General features: G+C 49.5%; 1 protein-coding gene across 1 annotated transcript in view; it reads left to right on the forward strand.

Annotated features, from left to right (window-relative positions):
- Positions 1-22,495, forward strand: part of FAM102A (family with sequence similarity 102 member A) — a 53,605-nt gene that overhangs the window by 801 nt on the left and 30,309 nt on the right. The window contains exon 2 of the mRNA XM_040404988.1: positions 12,898-13,653. Within this exon, the coding sequence (XP_040260922.1) occupies positions 13,508-13,653 (146 nt within the window). The 5' untranslated portion in view covers positions 12,898-13,507. The remainder of the gene's footprint in view (positions 1-12,897; positions 13,654-22,495) is intronic.

The raw sequence follows: 22,495 nt of genomic DNA on the forward strand, positions 1-22,495 counted from the left end.
CGCACTTTACTGCTGCAGCCAGTCACTGGCCTTCTCGGCGCACTTTACTGCTGCAGCCAATCACTGGCCTCGCCAGGTGCACATAAGTAATGTGACATCAGCGCTGCAGCCAATCACTGGCCTTGTCGGGTGCACATCACTAATGTGACATCACTGCTGCAGCCAGTCACTGGCCTTCTCGGCGCACTTTACTGCTGCAGCCAATCACTGGCCTTGTCGGGTGCACATCACTGATGTGACATCACCGCTGCAGCCAATCACTGGCCTTGTCGGGTGCACATCACTGATGTGACATCACCGCTGCAGCCAATCACTGGCCTTGTCGGGTGCACATCACTGATGTGACATCACCGCTGCAGCCAGTCACTTTACCGCTGCAGCCAGTCACTCGCCTTGTCAGGTGCACATCATTCATGTGACATCATCGCTGCAGCCAATCACTGGTCTTGTCGGGTGCACATCACTGATGTGACATCACCGCTGCAGCCAGTCACTCGCCTTGTCAGGTGCACATCATTCATGTGACATCATCGCTGCAGCCAATCACTGGCATTGTTGGGTGCATATCACTGATGTAACATCACCGCTGCAGCCAATCACTGGCCTCGTCAGGTGCACATCACTGCTGCAGCTAATCACTGTGCAATGAAGAGACCAGTCAGCCAGGTAAATAGGGCCCAGCTGTAAGCACCGGAGCGGTGGTCCGGGATCCTCCAGATAGGTACTTACCAGTTGTTTACTGCGGGCGGATCCTGAGGGTTGTCCAGATTTTTCCTACAACCAGACAACCCCTTTAAGGGTCCATTCACACGTCCGTAGTGCATAGCGGATCCGCAACACACCCGGCCGGCACCCCCATAGAACTGCTTATTCCTTTCTGCAATTGCGGACAAGAATAGGACATGTTCTATTTTTTTCCGGAGCCGCAGACCGGAAGTTCGGGGCCGTGCTCCAGAAATGCGGATGCAGGTTTATTGCGGAACGGGTGCGGACACATTCTACGGACGTGTGAATGGACCATAAGGGCATGTTCACACAAATCTGCTGCGGAATCCATGGCTGACCATCGTTTTACTGCAGCGTATTTCCGTGAACAGCTGCCGCGGGTCAGGCTAAGGCCCCACACACACGACCGTATCCAAATCGCGGAGTTGTAAAATACGTGTGCTGTTTTTAATGGTTCCGTGGGCTGCATTTTGCAGAACGGACATACGGAGGCGGAATCATCCCTGTGCTTTCTGCATCTGTATGTTTGTTCCGTAAAAAGATAGAACGTGTCCTGAACTGGTCCGCAAAATGCAGACCGCGGACCCATTGAAGTCAATGAGTCCGCAAAAAATACAGATGCAACACCGACCACATCCATATATTTTGCGGACCGAAAAACGGATAGGGTTGTGTTCATGGGGCCTAATTCACATGTGACTGTCCGTCCACGGAGACCCCATCAAGAACTGACGTGGCACCTCTGATGCCGATTTCATTTGGGAGTGCGGATTCCCATTGCGCACAGTGGGGACTGGTATATGCGCCGCCACCTGCCTGAAATAATGTGAACAGCGCGGTTTCCCTCAAATGCTGGCAAAAAATGTCTAATTTGATGCATGTGGCGCCACGTGTAATGTTCACACAATTTTTTTGGGCATAAAAACACCCGGATTTTTTGGCATAAAGACGCCCAGAGGACGCAACCCCGTGATCCCAGCCCATACCTGCCTGCGAGCTACTGCCGGCACTTATCAGCCACTGACTCGCCGTCACGTATTCAGCTGAGTTCTCTCATTTTCGGATTAAGTGTTTTTTCTCCTAATCCTAATTGCGTAGATTATCATCGGTCGGGATTCTCCTACACTTAAAGGGGTATTCCGGGAATTAGACTGGTTCATCTATACCTGATTGGTGTTGGTTTGACTTCCGGCATCCACGCCAATTGGCAGTTTAAAGGGGCAGCAAGCGCTGCGTCCTCTTCTTTGCCTCTGACATCAGTCCGTCGGTTGCATGGGGTTAGTCCCATTTAAAGGGTTTAACGAGACTTTTTAATTGATGACCTATTCTCTGGATAGGTCATCAGTATCTGATGATCGGTGGGGGACCCCCGCCGATCAGCTGCTTGTGAAGGCACCGGCGCCACTGTAAGCCGTGGCCAAGTGAATGAGCTGCAATACCAAGCAGAGCCACTATCCAATGGAGGGCGCTGTGCTTGGTAAGCTGCAAGAAGCCTGCGGCGCTTACAGGAGTGCTGGTGCCATCTCGAACAGCTGATCGGCGGAGGTCCCAGGTGTCGGACACCCACAGATCAGATAGTGATGACCTGTCCTGAGAATGGGTCCATTCAGGTGAATAGAACTAAACTGCAATACCAAGCACAACCACTATCCGATAGAGGGCGCTGTGCTTGGTAAGCTAAGAGAAGGCCGTGGCGTTTAGAGGAGCGCCAGTGCCTTCTCGAACAGCTGATTGGCGGATCAAGTCGATCTTGTAAAAAGTCTTGGAAAACCCATTTAAATGGGACCGAGTTTCACAAACCCCATGCTACCGATGCGAATGAGAAGATGCAATGCTCCGCAAGTCAATGGGACTGAGCTGCAATACATACCATGTACGGCGCTGTGCTTGGTATATTATGCAGCTCTTGTCCAAGCGACATGGCTCCTTAAAGGGGGTGGTGACGTCGGACCCCCCACCAATGTGACATTGATGACTTATCTTAAGGGATAGTCAATCCCAATTTAAGAACTGGAAAACCCCTTTAGGCCTCTTGCACACAACCGTATGTATTTTGCGTTCCGCTAAAAACTGATCTGCAAGCAATAAGGATGATATCCATGTGCATTCCGTATTTTGCGGAACGGAACAGCTGGCCCCTAATAGAACAGTACTATCCTTGCCCGTAATGCTGTTCTATTTTTTTGCGGAACAAAAATACGGAAACGGAATGCACACGGAGTACCTTCCGTTTTTTTTTGCGGACCCATTGAAATGAATGGTTCCGTATACGGTCTGCAGAAAAAACGGAACGGACACGGAATGAAAATACGTTCGTGTGCAAGAGACCTAAGGCAATGCACAAACACCCACCGTGGGGCAGCGGATGGCGGGCCCATTCACTTTAATGGGTCCGCGATCCGGCTGCTCCGCAAAAAGATAGGACATGTTCTATCTTTTTGCGGAACGGAAGTACGGGACGAAACCCCACTCTGTAGGGTTCCGCTCCGCATCTCCGGATTTGCGGACCCATCAAAGTAAATGGGTCTGAATCCGTGATGCGGAATGCACATGGAACGGTCCCCGTGTATTGCAGATCCGCAAATGCGATCCGCAATACGGCCACGGAGCGCACACGTCCGTGTGCAATAAGTCTAAGAGTGAGCGTCATGTGGATCCTGCATCATCTTGTGGTTTGTCATGTTCTTGGATGAGGTGTTCGTTTTCCCGTCCATCTCCTGCCATTTACTCAGGCAGTTGTCAGTGGGGGGGTCACATTTCAGGACATTACGACCCATATAGTACGTGGGTTTATATTACAGGGGCATGCTCCACTGGGGACGGGATCCAACAGAACCAGCGTCACATGCTTTTCATAGCCGGGTTCACTAGCCAGTCACTCTGTGTAGGTGTCCCTTACTGACGCGCTGTCGATGACATTTCTCCTGACTCACATGAGCTTCACGACTAATACGCAAAATATTTCCGCGTCTTCTCTCTTCCGGGTCATCTGACAACCGGAGCCGCCTGTATGGGAATTGCCCCGATTAGTCATTCAATATACACCACTGTATAGTATTACAGCAAACGAAGGAGCCTGCAGTACCACACACAGCCTGTGAAACAGAGTGGCGCTGTTTCTGGAAGACTGCAACCATCTTTTTCTAGCAAGAAAAGGGAGCGGAGCGCACATAGGCAATGTTGTCTGATACAGACCTCCGGATGCCGTGCATAGATGCAGAGGTAAATTAGAAAATCCTCAATGCCTACAGCCACCACCAGGGGGAGCTTACAAGCTTACTGCAGCCTGTTCATACGTTGATCTCAATAATACAGCAGTAAGCTCCCTCTAGTGGTGGCTATAGGCAGCCAGAATGTTATCATTTACCTACCTCTACATGTGTACACATATGGAGGTCGACAATTGGCATGTTAAAGGGCAAGCTACCCCCCCGGTCATCAGCCCATGTAGAAGGGCCCTTAGGCAGGTTTTTCCTTGGGGCGTCCGCTATACACATGAGATTGCTGTCTGCTGTCGATCTCCCCATACACTTGCATGTTCGACTTAGCCAAGCATGCATATTGTGGCGCCACTCTTGTCCATGGCTGTGTCTGGTATTGCGGTAGTAAATGGTTTTCTCTTTCACTTAAAGGTTGTTTTTAAAAAAAAAATATATATATATATATATATACACAGTACATGGCAATACCTTTCTAAGGCTGCGTTCACACGGGCGAGTATTCCGCGCGGGTGCAATGCGGTAGGTGAACGTATTGAACCCGCACTGAATCCTGACCCATTCATTTCTATGGGGCTGTTCAGATGAGCGGTGATTTTCACGCGTCACTTGTGCGTTGCGTGAAAATCGCAGCATGCTCTATATTCTGCGTTTTTCACGCAACGCAGGCCCCATAGAAGTGAATGGAGCTGAGTGAAAATCGCAAACATCCGCAAGCAAGTGCGGATGCTGTGCGATTTTCACGCATGGTTGCTAGGTGACAGTCTATTCACTGTATTATTTTCCCTTATAACATGGTTATAAGGGAAAATAATAGCATTCTGAAAACAGAATGCATAGTAAGTGATCAGTTGAGGGTTAAAAAAAATTAAAAAAATTAACTCACCTTCTCCGTTTGTTCGCGTAAGTCCCGGTCTCTTCTTTACTTCTCAAAAGATGAACTATGGGCTAAAGGACCTTTGGTGACGTAAGATCACATGCTCCAATCACATGGTCCATCACCGCGGTGATGGACCATGTGATTGGAGCATGTGATCTGACGTCACCAAAGGTCCTTTAGCCCATAGTTTATCTTTTAAAGAACTAAAGACCGGGAGAACTACGCGAACAAGAGGAGAAGGTGAGTTAATTTTTTTTATTTTTTTTAACCCTCAACTGATCACCTACTAAGCATTCTGTTTTCAGAATGCTATTATTTTCCCTTATAACCATGTTATAAGGGAAAATAATAACATCTACACAACACCGAACCCAAACCTGAACTTCTGTGAAGAAGTTCGGGTCTGGGTACCACAGTCGGTTTTTTATCACGCGCGTGCAAAACACATTGCACACGCACGATAAAAACTGAACATCGGAACGCAATCGCAGTCAAAACTGACTGCAATTGCATTCCTACTCGCGCGGGTTTGCCGCAACACACCGGGACGCATCCGGAACTAATCCGGACACGCTCGTGTGAACCCAGCCTAAGAAATGTAGTACTGGCCCTGTACCTCACATGGATCCAGAGATGGCCCCATTCATTGCTGGCAGCTGAGGGGACATGTCCTTTCTTCAGCAGCTCCCTCCCTGCCACAGATACGGCTGGTGACAGTTGAAGAATTCAACTGAGCGCGTGCGACCACCTCAGTGAGGTGGACGGGAAATAAGAAACAGCAGGTGGCGCTATACAAATACATATTATTTTTTATTTTCAATAACTCAGTGGCTATACAAATTTTTTAATTACATGCAGTTACAAAAGTGTTCAGATCCAGGTGCTGGTTTGAAAACTGTAGAATATTTTTTGTGGAACAACCCCTTCAAAGGGATCATACTAACCTACCCAAGCCTAGTTATATACTGTCCAGTCGTGCACGGTGGTCCCTGCGCCCGCACCAGCCGTAGTCCACTCAAGTTAAAGGTTATGGAGTTTGCAGCCTCGCCAGGGGCCTGTCCTTGGCGAGACGTATAAATTGCAGATGTGTCGGGAGGGACGTTGGGCAGGGTTCTGCTCACTCCCTGTAATTCTTCATACGCTTTGATCTTTTATAAGGCCGGCCAAAAATAAAAGCGTTTATTCCCAGCAGATCCTTGAGGTTCCTAAGAAGAACCAGCATTCTAGAAAATAACATCAAGTCGGGTCATCGGTGAGTATAGCTGAGACCGACGGGTGACCCTCCGCCTCCCGACATACCGTAAACCGTAACGCCCGCTTGTTGAAAGGTATTGAGCTGCATTAAAGGGGTTGTCCACGATGGTTTTGACCTAATACAAGACGCATACTCACCCGGTCCTGCGCCCTGGCTGCGGTCGTCGATCTTCCGGTCTCAATCTTATTTAGTTCCGGCCGGGCCATGGACAGGGTCACGTGCGCTTCTGCAGCCATTGACTTGCCTAAGCGATAAAAAATCTCCCAAGTGGCACGTGAGCCAGCAGTGATGTCATCACTGAGGCCAGTCATTGGCTGCAGTGCCGCACGTGATTGTGTCCGCAGACTGGCTGTAAGTCAGAAAGCCAGGGCCCGGAAGATTACAGATGGTACGGTGGGGACCAGTTGAGTACGGAGGTGGGGGTGACACAAATCTGAGGGGATGCTGGACAACCCCTTTAAATCCATGTGACATCATAGGTCCAAAGAAGAGGCTGCAGCGCTTACCCAACTGCTGATGCCCCTTCAAACAGCTGATTGGCAGGGGTGGCGGACCACCTGGAGGTAGGGCTGGTCATATATCAATGGCATATGCCAGCAGTGCCCTTGCGTGGTTTTTAGGACTACATGTCAGAAGTGACCCTTGACAATAAGCCGGAGTTTTCTAGGATTTTCATATCGATGGCCTATCCTCCGGGTCCTACACCCACCGATCAGCGTTTTGAAGTGAGCGCTGCGCTGTAATGAGCGCTGCGGCCTCTCTCAGCTCGCCAAGCACAGCGCCATCTGTTGCGTAGTGGCTGTGCTTGGTATTGCAGCTCAGGGACTGAGCTGCGCCTAGGCCACGTGAGCGATGAACGTGACGTCACGTGAGGATAGGCCATCAATATGAACCCCTTTCATTTTCCTGCAGCGCCACCACAGGGGAAAATGATGCATAACACATTACCCACTCCCAGCAATGGGATGTCTTTGTATCGCAGGACAGGACGGGTCCTCCAGAGCGAGAGACGCTCTCTGTGACAGAGGGTGTATGGAAGTGGCAGTCGTGTGGAGTAATCTAACCAGGAGCATACTGTAATATAGAGTTAATGATAAACTTTTGGTGCAGGGAGCTGACAATCCACTATCACAAAGTCATAAAGATGAGACACCCGACCAGTAATGGTTTCAAGGACCGTAAACAATGGTGGTGCTGGTGTTGGGGGGGGGTCACTTGAAAGCTTGTTGGTTCATGTGACTTTAAGATCTGTGAGTGGATTAGTTCCCGGCCTGCGGGGAGATCACTGGGAGGACATAGTCTTTCCCACTAAGGATTTAGACATAAACAGAAATAGCCCGGGCCGCGTCCCCTCTGTAATTCAGCCTAATCCCCGGCAATCCAGCTCCGGCTCTGTCCGCCGCGAAAATGAAATTCTGGAAACTTTGATGTTGTCATGTAACTTCACGCTTTATCTTCCACTGGAAAATCATTTCGCTCTTCTTGTTTTCAGGGTTTGGCGTTAATGATAAAAAAAAAAAAGTTTCCAAATTAAACTGATGTATTCCCATCAGTAGGGGCAGGCGCTATCTCTGTGACACGATGTTGTTTTGAAAACGTGGCGTCTCGCTCTGCCGGGATTAGAGAGTTGGTCACATATGCACCATCCTCTCCATTCACTTCTATGGGATTAGAGAGGTGGCCGCGCATGCGCCGCCTTATCCATTCACTTCTATGGGATGCTCTGCTAGGATTAGAGAGGTGGTCGCGCGTGCGCCGCCCTGTCCATTCACTTCTATGGGATTAGAGAGGTGGCCGCGCATGCGCCGCCTTATCCGTTCACTTCTATGGGATGCTCTGCTAGGATTAGAGAGGTGGTCGCGCGTCCGCCGCCCTGTCCATTCACTTCTATGGGATGCTCTGCTAGGATTGGAGAGGTGGCTGCACATGTGTTGCCTTCTCCATTCACTTCTATGGGATGTTCTGCTGGGATTAGAGAGGTCGCCGCGCATGCGCTGCTCTCTCCACTCACGTCCGTGAGACGTTTGAAAAGGGGTTGCCCCATCTCCCTCACTGGTGGTATATCGCTAGGATAGGCCATCAATGTCAGATAGGTGCAGGTCCCACCTCTGAGACCAGCTCCCATCTCCAAAACGGGGCCCCCGAAGTGAAGAAGAGCCCAACACGCATGTGATCTCCTTTTACTGCCATGGGAGTTCCAAAATTAACCAAGCAAGCGCACTCGGCTACTTTCATAGCGGTGAACAGATGTGGATGCACTTGCGCGGTATACTCTCCTTCGCTTTGTGGGGTCTGTTCTGGAGCTAGGAGCTGGTCCTAGAGGTGGGACCCGCTCCTATCTGACATTGTTGGCATACCCTATGTCTCAGATGGGAATACCCCTTTAAGCATGCTTGACTATTTTCGAAAGTCCCATGGACGTGAATGGAGAGCAGCGCATGCGCAGCCGCCTCCCTCATCTCAGCAGAACATCCTTTAGAAGTGAGTGGAGAGGGCGATGCATGCCCACCCACCTCTCCAGTCCCTGCAGCATATGGCAAGACAAAGCCCAGTGAGTTGGGAGCGCTTCCCAAACATGCGACCCGCACTTTTCTGACATTTAAGGCCTATCACATGGAATAACCCTTTAAGTAGCATCTGTCTCCTCAGAGAGCGCCTCATAATAGGGCAAGTGGCTGAAATGCAGCTTGTTAATTGGCCAAATTTTTTTGCTGATACACTCACGTTAATGGCAGCACGGTTTTGAGTGGTAGCCTAGCCTAAAACCGCACTAGTAGCGGAAGATTCATGCGGCCAATGAACAAGCGGTTTGAAAATGCAGCGGGTGGGGTTCCGGTCACGTTCGGTAGTTTCGGAGCATGCTCGAAAGGAAGTGGCTGCACCCACTGAACAACATCCTGAACCTCTTTACCGGGAAGGTGGAGCGGAAGCGCACAGACTTGTCTGTCAACGATATACCGCCCTATGGTGCAATCATTTGCATTTTTTAATATTTCATACATCATCTCTTGTAATTTGCATGAACTTTTGACTTCCTGCCGCCGTGAGCAATAGAAGTAATGCAAACGGCAGAAACTCTGGGTGCGCTGGGACCAGTAGTGTCATTCTGTTCGTATGCTGAATGCAGTTAAAGGGGTATTCACTTCTGGATATTGATGCCGTAAATGTCCGATAGGTTCAGGTACCACCTCTCTAGGTAATTTCCCTTTAAGATTTGCTTCCCAGGCTTTAAATGGCAAAACCTCCCGCTGATTTACACGGCACAGGAGTCCGGGAACATGGACTATTGTTTCCTGTGATGGACGGATATTGGAGTCGGACAGAACGGAGCAGAACACCCTGTACCTTGTGGCGTCTCTTTGCACCTGAAAGCACGGGCACCATGTTCTTCTCTGAGGATCAGAAATACCCATGTACCCATGTACGGGCTGTGCTATGGCAACTCCTTGGCACATAGGTAACGCAGCCACCTTGAGTAATATCATCCGTCTTAGTTTTGTTAGGGCCTGTCCACATCATGTTATGGTCCCACCCTTGGCGAATACACTGGGTGAAGCTCCCAGCGTATATGTGCTATCCATTCGGCGCCATAAAAATCGCCCGATGTAGATGTCCGGTTAGAGATGAGCAAATCGATTTGTACGGGCTGGCGCTGCTGCTGAAGAGACTTCCCTTCCCCTCTCCCACCTGGCCTGTCAATCTTGCGCCTGCGCAGTTGCTGCCGTGTTGTGGTGCAAGTGCAGAGGATCTGCTGCTGCTACCTGAGCAGCCAGATACTGACTGTGCATGTGCCACTCCACTGCAGGGTATACTGCTGATGTTGGATCAGTTACTGCTACCTGAGCAACCAGATTCCAACTGTGCATGCTCTACTCCACTGCTGGAAGTACCACTGATGTTGGATCTGCTGCCTGAGCAGCCAGATTCCAACTGTGCATGCTCCACTCCCCTGCCGAGTGTACCACTGATATTGGATCTGCTGCCTGAGCTGCCAGATTCCGACTGTGCATGCTCCACTCCCCTGCCGAGTGTACCACTGATATTGGATCTGCTGCCTGAGCAGCCAGATTCTGACTGTGCATACTTCACTCCACTTCTTTGTGTACCGCTAATGTCAGATCTGCTTCTGTTACCTGAGCAATGGAGATGCCGACTGTACATGCGCTGCTCCACTTTTAGGTGTACCGCTGACGGCTGGGTACACTCTGAAGTGGAGCGGCGCATGCACAGTCAGCATTTGCGCTGCTACATAGAGCAGCGGTGCAGGCACGAGATTGACAGGGCCAGGCGAGACTAACGAAGTTTATGGACCTACCACTTTAAATGTTAACTGTTCAATGAAACTCCACCTTTGCATTGTGGAGTTGCCAATCGAGCGGTTTTCTGCCATGATTAGCAGTGCTCCTCTATGCATCAGTAAGAATTGCCTTTTAAACAATTGCTTAATAGTTTACTGAAAAATTCCCATATTTTCTGTTTGCTGTGAAGCGTGCAGACGGCTCGTCATCACATATGCCTGCACACATGACTGCGCTGCTGCGTTGGGACGAGTATGGTTCTGTTTGCACGTGTGGGCAGCCGCGCCGCAGCGTGTGTCCCTATATGTAGAACAAGGAGCATTTGTGACAAAGCCCACTCAGGAGGACAGACTATTGCATGTGATAAGCAGCCCCCAGGATGCATTTTCTGGCAGTGGCAAACTTTGCCTGTACTGTGTACCTGATGAAGGAAAATTAGATTGCAAGCTCCTCTGCCACATAGGTTTGCACCGTCTAAAGGGCATCTGTCAGCAGTTTTGTACCTATGAAACTGGCTGACCTGTTGCATGTGCACTTTGCAGCTGAAGGCATCTGTGTTGGTCCCACGTTCATATGTGTCCGCATTGCTGAGAAAAATTTCGTTTTACTATATGCAAATGAGTCTCTAGGAGCAACGGGGGCGTTCCTCTTACACCTAGAGTCTCCGCTCTCTCTGCCACTTCCTTCAAGGTTTTATAAGCCTAATAGAGGTACACTCGTTTTGCCTCTGTTAGGTAAATCGGCCCCAGTTGCTACTTTTGGCGTCCACCGGGGGGGGGGGGGGGGGGGGGGGTTCTAGCGTATATGCGAAACGTGGACCCAAAACTTCATGCGTACAGGGCCGAGGAGGTACAAATCTGTTCACTGTATTGTGTCATTTTCACGCTAGACTCACGACAACGCTGATCCAGGCTATGATCTCTGCAGGCCGTGACCAGTGTCGCATTGTGGCCCTACCCTTACCACCATCAAATCCGTCTCAGCGCTGCGGATTAGGTCACTGCCATAAAGGGCGACTGTGTTTTGCAGCATCTGAGGATTTCCCGACATGTATATTTCCGATAGATGCCCCTGTAAGCATCTGTCTCCCATAAGCTCTCATTGTAAAAAAAAAAATGTATACTGCATAGTCTGTGTTATTTATTTTTTTTTTTACTGGATTAGGGCCCATTCACACGACCGTATTTTTTCTGTCCGCATCCGTTCCGCAATTTTGCGGATCGGATGCAGACCTATTCATTTCAATTAGGCAAAAGATGCAGACAGCACACCGTGCGCTGTCTGTATCCACACTTCCACTCCTTGGTCCCTGCAAAAAAGATAGAACATGTCCTATTCTTGTCCGTTTTGCGGACAAGAAAAGACATTTCTATCATGGGGCAGGACGTTCTGATCCGCAAAATGCGGAAAGCACACGGCCGGTATCTGTGTTTTGCAGATCCGAAAAAAAGGATTCTGCCGTGTGAATGGGACCCTAAGGCGGCATTCACATCACCATTTTGTTTTCCGTCCTTTAGTTCCGTCAAAAGAACAGAAAATTACTTTTCAAATTTGATTCCGTTATTTTGAGCAACAGTTTGTGTCCGTTCCGTCAAAGAGGACTACTTCTCCCACCTAAGGGTACTTTCACACTAGCGTTTTTCTTTTCCAGTATTGATTTCCGTCCTAGGGGCTCAATACCGGAAAAAAACGGATCAGTTTTATCCTAATGCATTCTAAATGGAGAGCAATCCGTTCAGGATGCATCCGTTCAGTCCCTCTTACGTTTTTTGGCCGGAGAAAATACCGCAGCATGCTGCAGTTTTCTCTCCGGCCAAAAATCCTGATCACTTGCCGGAATGCCGGATCCGGCATTAATTTCCTTTTGAAATGTATTAGTGCCGGATCCGGCATTAAAATTGCCGCATTGACTGATCCATTCTTCCGGTCCGCGCATGCGCAGACCTTTAAATCTGTGGAAAAAATAAATACCGGATCCGTTTTTTCCGATGACACCGGAGAGATGGATCCGGTATTTTAATGCATTTGTCAGACGGATCCGGATCCGTCTGACAAATGTCATCAGTTTGCGTCCGGATTGCCGGATCCGGCAGGCAGTTCCGGCGACGGAATCGTCTGACGCAAGTGTGCAAGTACCCTAAAATAACGGAACTGACAAAAACGGATGCAAACTTATCAGAATGGATGCTCTAAATAACGGGGTGTTTTTTTTTCTGTTCCTCTGACGCATCAGAAGTACGGAAAACGAAACGGTGATGTCTCCTATACCTGCCTGATGGAGCCCAAAAAGACACTTGTTCGGCCTCCGTCCGTACATTTGACGTATATGTCGGTACATCCAGCAAACGGAGCTGCAAAATGCACCTGAAATCTGCTAGGGCATTGGTGATATTGCTGTCACAAGCCTTGCTCTTAGCCCAGTGTCGTGCAGATTTCAGCTCCGAAGGCTGACGTCTCCAGCAGATTGTTTTTCCTTCCCCGGCTCTTCTCTCAGACAGTGATGTGTTTGTTTTGTTGCAGCACTGCCGATGATGAGGGTGATGATGAGCCTATGAGAAGAGGAAGAAGGGTGCTGGATACAGAGAAGCCGCTCCCCCCCCTCCACCTACCATTAGAGCCGGTAGAGGAGGAGTCTTTAGCTGCTTAGAGCTGAGTTCAGATTCCTGCCGATCACTGGCTGAACCTCCACAGCCTCAGGAGGAACCAGCTCCTACGAGATTTCATGTCCTCTTGGAGATAAGCGAAGCCGCACACAGACTTCCACGCCTGCGGACATCGCCAGGAAGAAGCCTCGTCGAACGAAGACCTTTAAAGGGACCCTCTTCCCCCCCCATCTCTGCTGGTTTGGAGTTTGCGGGTCCAGTCCTAATACTTCTGGAGATGCTCCAAAGATCATTCCTCTTATCAGTCAGTTCTTGGGGCATCCATTCCCGGAGAAAGGCCGGACACCCCAATCACAGATACATAGAAGTTGACGGGCGATAAGACGTTGGAGCTCGCCTTTTTTTTTTTTTTTTTCTTTGAAACAAGGGAGAAAATTCCTGCCCGTCCCCCTCCTCCTTCCCGAGTCTTTTAAGTTCCATCTGCTTTCTCTTAACCTGACTGCTTGCCTGGTCTCGGTGGGTCACTCATGGCTTTCCTGACCAAGAAGAAAAAATTCAAGTTCCAGACCATCTTCACCCTGGAGGAGCTGACGGCCGTCCCATTCGTGAACGGGGTGCTCTTCTGTAAGGTCAGGCTGCTGGACGGAGGGGACTTTGTCAGCTTGTCTAGCAGGTAAGTCCAGGGTCGGCCAGAAACCAAGGCCCTCCGGTTGAACGTTTCTGACCAGTTTGTTCTCATTTGCATCTTTTGTCAGGTATAGGCTAAGAATTTTTATTGAGCGATTTGCAATTGAAAATTAGATGATTGTATTGCCCCTTTAATGGATCGTAGGATTCCTGACAGGGGTTTTTAGGATGCAAATTGGGCACCAATTACCAGTGGTGCAAAGGGGGGAAAGTATCAGTGAGCTGTCACACAAGGGGTTAAGTGTGTGTAAGGTGCAGCACATGGGGGTAGGAATATGTGATCTGTCCCATAAGGGGTTAATTATTTATAAGGTTTAACACATGGGGGGTAGAGGTATCTGAGCTGTCGCACCAGGGCGGTAGAGGTATCTGAGCTGTCGTGCCAGGGGGGTAGAGGTATCTGAGCTGCCACTCCAGGGGGTAATAGGTATCTGAGCTGCCACACAAGGGGGGTATCTAAGCCGCCACTCCAGGGAGGTATAGGTATCTAAACCGCCACTCCAGGGAGGTATAGGTATCTGAGCTGTCACACAAGGGGGGTATAGGTATCTGAGCTGTCACTCCAGGGGGGTATAGGTATCTAAGCCGCCACTTCAGGGGGGTATAGGTATCTGAGCTGTCACACAAGGGGGGTATAGGTATCTGAGCTGCCACTCCAGGGGGGTATAGGTATCTAAGCCGCCACTTCAGGGGGGTATAGGTATCTAAGCCGCCACTTCAGGGGGGTATAGGTATCTAAGCCGCCACTTCAGGGGGGTATAGGTATCTAAGCCGCCACTTCAGGGGGGTATAGGTATCTAAGCCGCTAATCCAGAGGGATATAGGTATCTGAGCCGCCACTCCAGGGGGGATATAGGTATCTGAGCCGCCACTTCAGGGGGGTATAGGTATCTGAGCCGCCACTTCAGGGGGGTATAGGTATCTAAGCCGCCACTTCAGGGGGGTATAGGTATCTGAGCTGTCACACAAGGGGGGTATAGGTATCTGAGCTGCCACTCCAGGGGGGTATAGGTATCTGAGCTGTCACAGAAGGGGGTTATCTAAGCCGCCACTCCAGGGGGGGAGGGGGGGTGTATATATGTGTGTGTGTGTGTATATATATATATATATATATATATATATTATTGACAACCACTATGCTCGCCGTGCTTTCCCAGGCTCCTGAATGGCAGCTTTGGTCAGATTTGTTATTCAGGAGCCTAGGAATTGGGGGGGTGATGACCCCCGGGGAGCTGTAATGACGCCTTTTGTCACCTTCGGAGCAGCAGAAAAGGAAGAAACAGATGTAACTGGGAAACGGCTGAACAGAAGTTGTCAGAAGAGGACGGCTCAGGGCACTTTATTTCTGGGGGGAGATGCCCCCATGAGAGTTACACTTACCGCTTTATTTTTTATATATACATATACAATATTTTTTATTGCTAGATCTGTCCCGATCATACTGTACATTTCCATCAGGCGTACATAGGTTTCCATGACGCGGCACTTTACAGGTCGCAGCCTCACACGTGCAGGCAGGGGTGAGCGGAGTTTGCACAGGTGAGGCTGGTACCTGCTGGTCCCAACCTGCCCTTTACTCTGTGACTTCACCCCTGCCTGTACAGCGCTCCAGTTAGACCGCTCTATACACTTTGGGGGGTGGTTTTGGTGTCCGTTTTAGGTCTCTCTTTGATTTGTGAGGTTTCACCAAATTTAATGGCGTGCAGTAATAATATATTAAGTGCAATGTGCGGTACACGTGTGTCTGTAGAAGTGCCCCAAAGGGGTTGCCTGGCGTGGAGATGAAGTGAAGTCGCACATCATAAATGACACTTAAAGGGGCATTCCTGTTATAACAAGTTATCCTCTTATCCACAGGATAGGGGATCACTATAAGATCGGTGGGGGTCCGACCGATCACGAAAACGGGGGCCTGTACCCTGTGAAGTCCCACTGGAATGGACGGTGCGGCTGGTCGGAAATGCGCGCCACCGCTCCATTCATTTCAATGGGAGCGTCGGAGATAGCCCAGTACAGCGAATTTCTGACCAGCTGCTCCATCCTTTTCAGGGGGGATTAACCGGGTATGGGGCCCCCGTTCTTGTGATCAATAGGACCCCCACTGATCTGATAGTTATGCCCTATGCAGGGGATAAGAGAATAACTTGTTATAACCGGAATACCCCTTTAAAGGTGTTCTGATGTGAAATCCTGACCTGCTTTTCACTCTGCTTCTAAAAGCGGCGAGGCTCACCAAATGTCGCACGCAAGCTTTACTAGCGAAATTTTTAAGCCACAGAACTGGCTTAGCAGATTTGATAAATGTCCCTCTTATACACTAAGGGGGCCATTTATTAAGACCAGCCTTTTAGACACCGGTCTTAATAACCCCTGCGCTGGCGTTGGATCCGCCAAAGTTATGTAGAGGCGCCGGCCAGGTGGATAGGATGATAATGAGCTCTCCTGATTATGAGGGTTACATATCAGATATGCCCTCGTGTCCTATATAGTGTCGCTGGCCCTTTTATGAGGCAGGGACGCACATTTGGGGGACCCAGGTGTGACCACAGCCCTCCCATAGCTTCGCCACTTTGCTGCCTTGTCTCTCGCCAGCTTTTGCTGCACAGATCCCTGGGAAGATTAACATGTGAATGTCCATTCATCTGCAAAGCGGCTTCCCCCTCTCTGGCGCTCCTTATTCATCTCATGTCCGTCCTGGCCACAGCACCCCCTCATTCCATGTTGCGCGCTGCACCCTGACCTGCTCGCTGCGCAGTCGCTTGGTGGAGCACCTGACCTGGGACCTGGCTGTGTTTCTGGAATGATTGATAGACCTGTCACTTTAAATACTAGATAGATTTTTTTATCCACCCAAACCACGATCTGGTTCATGCACCAATTAGGACTTGTCTGGGGCCCCCCGTTTCCCGTAGATTGTGGCAGGGAATGAGTTAATCTTCCATTTACCCTTTGATCTCTGTCCACACCTGCAGGACGACACACACGGATGTAAGGTGAAGGTGCGTCCACGCATTGCAAAGAGTGATATCTGGTTATTTCTGAATGTTAACCACAGTTTCAGGTTCTGGGTAAGCCGCCCGCCCGGTGACGTCAGGGGCAGCGGGTGCATGGGAAATGCTGAGTCGCAACGAGGAGGAATATTAAGAATTTCCTGGGAATTGCTGCATCAATGTTACTGTGCACGAGTTTATTGACCTGTCTAGAAGACGTGCAAGCGTAGATTACCGGCCTGTGATTCCGTTACTGATGTAGCAGAGCTGAATTTGACACGTAGGACATGACGCGTTGGGTAAGTTCTCACACAGCAAAAAAAGCTAAGTGGTGAAGTGACTAATTCAGCTCTGCTACATCCCATTATCCCAGAGTTTAATTTTTTTCCACCACGATTGCATTCTTGGACGGTAGGAGCACCTCTCCTCTTCACGCCTTTGCCCTTTTGATCCATCCTTATTATTTTTTTGCTCTTTGTTACCACTTGCTAAGTTGGAAAGAATTTGACGTTTGGCCGCCTGGAGCGGCGATCGCTGCCAGCACTCACTGGAGGTTAGCCCATTAGGGCTCGTCGTTGATCGCGTACTGTTTTGTATTGTTCGTGGCTGTGTGATTTTGTAACAATGCTGTTTACGTGCAAAACTTGTGCACGCTTGCGCAGTTTTTGAACACATGGCCATAGCTTGAGGCTGGACCTATGGTCTCCAGAACGCTTGCTCAGCCAACCACTATTCCTCTCAACCCTTGACGCAAATATGCATGCTTAGTTTGGCCGAGTGTGCATGTGTTCTCAAAAAGGAGAGGGGAGTTAGACACTAGAGGCCGCGTATCTGACTTGACAGCAGAAGGATCGGGCATGTTGAAATCGGGTCTGTTGTCATGTCGTAACGTACGTGGGTGGTGAACGCAGACCTAAGAATGGAAAAAGGTCCGGGATGATAATTCTGTCCGTTTTGGTGGCTGCTGAGAAGCTTTGGGCTAATATTTGGCAGACCTTCTGTTTTAACGTGAATTCAACGGTTTGAGAATAAATAGCCTTAATTTACTACTCTGTGATTTGTGTGTTTTACCTCATATTTAATCACACTTAGGCCTTGTTCACATCAGCGTTCAGCCTTTCCGTTCTCCTGCTCCGTTATAGGAGCAGGAAAATGGAAAGGACGGATTCGGCTCATAACTGAGCCGAACGGAGCCTACGGACCCCATAGACCCCCATAGACTATAATGGGGTCCGTTAGGTTTCCGCTCAGAAGATGATTTTGGAGCGGAAACCTAACGGACCCCATTATAGTCTACGGGGGTCTATGAGGTCCGTAGGCTCCGTTCGGCTCAGTTATGTGCCGAATCCGTCCTTTCCGTTTTCCTGCTCCTATAACGGAGCAGGAGAACGGAAAGGCAGAACGCTGATGTGAACATAGCCTTAGTAAATATATTTATTCACTTAGCCTGCTTAAGCCTATTTATTCTCAAGTTGTCAAATTCACATTAAAACACCTTCCGTTCTCACCATCCATGTAATGCTGGCAGCATCAGATGTGAGTTGCTTGGGTCACTGCTGCAGCCTATTAGAACATGCGCACGTCCACTTTTAAAGGGATTTTGCTGGGACCCCGATATTGATGACCTATCATCAATATTCAATCGATGGGGATCTGACTTCCGGCATCAGCTGTTGGAAGAGACCGCGGCGCTCAGGCCTCTTCCTCATTTTGTGACGTCACGTCCATTGAACACATGCTTTTCAAGCGAATGGAACTTAGCTGCAATACCAAGCACAGCCACCATACAGTGGATGGCACTGTGTTTATTGTACAACAAAGAGGCCGCATTGCATGTGCAAACGTCTCGACCCCCTTCAAATACATGATCGCCAGTTGTGCTGGGAGTCAGACCCCCCCCCCCACTGATCTGATGTTGATGATTTATTCTGAGGATAGTTACCTGTATTTGAATTCTGGAAAAGCCCTTTAATTACATCATAATCTTTAGTATTAGCATTGGGCACCCTGGCGGCAAGTCAGTCGTCCAAATAGGGTTGTCTTCTGCTGGACCTTTAGGTCAGAGCCTACTCTTTTTTTCCATCTTCTAAGCATGTAATCCACACCACAGGAACGCCCCCAATCCCACCTGGGAATGCCGCCTATGGTTGGGGCTTATATAAGCCCCACCTATTCCCCCCCCCCTCCCCCATACAGGACACCCCAAACTTTTCTGTCTCTGAAAATTAAGGACGGTTGGAACTGTTGGCATCCATCTTCTGGTACCCCAGTGGACCCGTCCGACCCGGGCTCCTGGTAGAAGACAACATGATACTGAACCCATGGTACATAATAGGACCTCTAGCGGGGATTTCCCAGACTGATGCTTCACATTGCATCTGACGTGCTGTTTATGTAAGTTGCCCACGTGAGCAGATGTTGCCCAGACCAGTATGGCATGTGTTGGGTCCAATACAAACATCCGAGACAATGAAATCTGTAAACCAGTAACCACAGAAGCTTGTGTGCGCATTCATGGTAACGTCAGCTCCTTGGCTGGTGTTCACCCCATACCCTGACAGAATATTCAGATCTTCCAAAAACACCAGTGATGAAGTTGTGGCATTGGCCGGTTAAAGGGATTGTCCAGTTTAGCAAACCCATTTCCATGTAGCCTAGTAGGGAATTCCAGGAGGGTCCTCCGTTCAGGATCTTCATCTCTTGGCCGTAATGGAGAGCGTTTACAAAGAGCGTCTCTTGCGCTTGAGGACCCGTCCTGTTCTACCTTACACAGACAACCCATTGATTTGAATAGGCGCCATGTAATACTTCACTTCCCCTGTGGCGGCGCTGCAGGGAAACGGAACACTTGCTGCCAGGTTTTCGTGCGCCAGAAACTGAAATCTGCTCCCGCTAGGAGCTAAAGTGGATTTCAGTGATAATTTATGGCAGCTTTTTGGTATAAATTATGGTAAATGGGTCAGGCCCCTTTTTAAGCTCCGCCCACCTAAAAATTGAGGGTTTGGCTTAAACATAAAGGTTACTTAATTTTTGCGCCAAATGTTGCAACTGGCATCAAACCTTTGTTTTTGTTTTTTTCTTTCTGCCTGGCCTGAGGGGGTGGAGCATGACTCAAAGCCCCTCCCTTCTTTATCTTGTATCCCTGTGTCATGCTCCGCCCCCATTTTTTCTGGACTGTTTCTTTAGAATAAGGGAGCATTCACACGACTGTATGTATTTTGCGGTCCGCAAAATGTGGATCCGCAAAAATAATACGATTGACGCCCGTGTTGCATCCTTTTTGTTTTTGTCAAGAATAGGACATTTTCTATCTATTTTGCGGGGCTGCGAAACGGACATATATACGGTACACTGTCCGCATTTTTTGCGGCTCCATTGAAATGAAAGAGTCATTGCGGATAGAAAAATGCAGATCAGATGCGGACCAACGGTGGTGTAAATGGGGTCTTAGACTTGAATATTCAGATCTCTAAGGTATAGGTCAGCGCCAGTTTGCCCTATGCGTGACCATTCTGCAGGCAGGACTCCATCGTCTGCGAGTCATAGTAAAAAGTTTTGTGCCCGTGGCCGTATTGTGGCGTAATGGGTCTGCAATCACGGAGATGCGGAACAGAAGCACGGATTGGAACCCCACGGAAGCACTACGGAGTGCTTCCATGTTGTTTCTGTCCGTGCCTCCGCACCGCAAAAAAATAGAACTTGTTCGGACGGATCACGGAGTGCGGACAGATCACGGATACATTCAAGTTGAATGGGTCTCGATCCGTCCTGGCCGCCGCACGGATGTTGCCCGTGCATTGGGGACTGCAAATTGCGGTCCCCAATGCACGGAACGGATGCACAATGTTCGTGTGTAAGAGGCCTTAATGGCGCCTTCAGGTCGTTACTGAATAACCCCACCGACCCGCGCTGATAAGAGTCGTGTTTTCTGATTTTATTACCTGCCGTTCCCATCTGTCTGTCCATATAATGCCGCAGTTGAAAGCGGGCAGCTATCTTATCTGGGATCATACACGTCTTGTGATCCCGGCGAGGTTAGGTCTTTCACTTATTTCCTTCTCTAAACTTTCCTTCAGTTGGGAAATAATTCTCCAGCTGATTCAGCCGAATCAGTCCTGTTGGCCGAGCATGCATGTGTTGGTGAGTGTGAATGGGAAGAGGGGAGAACTGGAGGCGGCTTGTCTCTCTGAAAACAAAAGGATTAGGCGTGTTGAAATCCAACTGGCCGTTCCGTACTCGTCGGGAGGCCCCCGGGCATGTTAGATGGTCAGCCGGTCCTACCGAATTGGAGGGGTTCAGTCGGTATTCATGTAGTGTATATAGGCCAAATGTTTGTGTATGAGCCAAGGACCAGTTACCGTCCACTGGCCGCAGTGTATATGCACAGTTGTAAGTAAGGCCTGCGTATGATAGGATAGTAATAAATGGTTAAAATAAGAAATTAAAATCAGACATCATAAAGGACATGACAATCTGTAAGAAAGCTAGAACCAGCCCTTCACATGGATCCAGAGATCTCCGCATTCATAGCATGTGCTTTCTTTCTGCTGCAGCCCTCTCCCTATCACAGCTCAGGAGGTGTCCTTTCTGCTGCATTTCTCGCTCTATCATAGCTCAGGAGGTGTCCTTTCTGCTGCAGCTCTCTCTCTCTATCATAGCTCAGGAGGTGTCCTTTCTGCTGCATTTCTCGCTCTATCATAGCTCAGGAGGTGTCCTTTCTGCTGCTGCATTTCTCGCTCTATCATAGCTCAGGAGGTGTCCTTTCTGCTGCTGCATTTCTCGCTCTATCATAGCTCAGGAGGTGTCCTTTCTGCTGCAGCTCTCTCTCTCTATCATAGCTCAGGAGGTGTCCTTTCTGCTGCAGCTCTCTCTCTCTATCATAGCTCAGGAGGTGTCCTTTCTGCTGCAGCTCTCTCTCTCTATCATAGCTCAGGAGGTGTCCTTTCTGCTGCAGCTCTCTCTCTCTATCATAGCTCAGGAGGTGTCCTTTCTGCTGCAGCTCTCTCTCTCTCTCTCTCTCTCTCTCTATCATAGCTCAGGAGGTGTCCTTTCTGCTGCAGCTCTCTCTCTATCATAGCTCAGGAGGTGTCCTTTCTGCTGCAGCTCTCTCTCTATCATAGCTCAGGCAGGAGGTGTCCTTTCTGCTGCAGCTCTCTCTATCATAGCTCAGGAGGTGTCCTTTCTGCTGCAGCTCTCTCTCTATCATAGCTCAGGAGGTGTCCTTTCTGCTGCAGCTCTCTCTCTATCATAGCTCAGGAGGTGTCCTTTCTGCTGCAGCTCTCTCTCTATCATAGCTCAGGCAGGAGGTGTCCTTTCTGCTGCAGCTCTCTCTCTCTCTATCATAGCTCAGGAGGTGTCCTTTCTGCTGCAGCTCTCTCTCTATCATAGCTCAGGAGGTGTCCTTTCTGCTGCAGCTCTCTCTCTATCATAGCTCAGGAGGTGTCCTTTCTGCTGCAGCTCTCTCTCTATCATAGCTCAGGAGGTGTCCTTTCTGCTGCAGCGCGCTCTCTCTCTCTCTCTCTCTCTCTCTCTCTATCATAGCTCAGGAGGTGTCCTTTCTGCTGCAGCTCTCTCTCTCTCTATCATAGCTCAGGAGGTGTCCTTTCTGCTGCAGCTCTCTCTCTATCATAGCTCAGGAGGTGTCCTTTCTGCTGCAGCTCTCTCTCTATCATAGCTCAGGAGGTGTCCTTTCTGCTGCAGCTCTCTCTCTATCATAGCTCAGGAGGTGTCCTTTCTGCTGCAGCTCTCTCTCTATCATAGCTCAGGAGGTGTCCTTTCTGCTGCAGCGCTCTCTCTCTCTCTCTCTCTCTCTCTCTCTCTCGATCATAGCTCAGGAGG

The sequence above is a fragment of the Bufo bufo genome, chromosome 8 (genome assembly GCF_905171765.1).
Source record: "Bufo bufo chromosome 8, aBufBuf1.1, whole genome shotgun sequence".
Taxonomy (NCBI): Eukaryota; Metazoa; Chordata; class Amphibia; order Anura; family Bufonidae; genus Bufo; species Bufo bufo.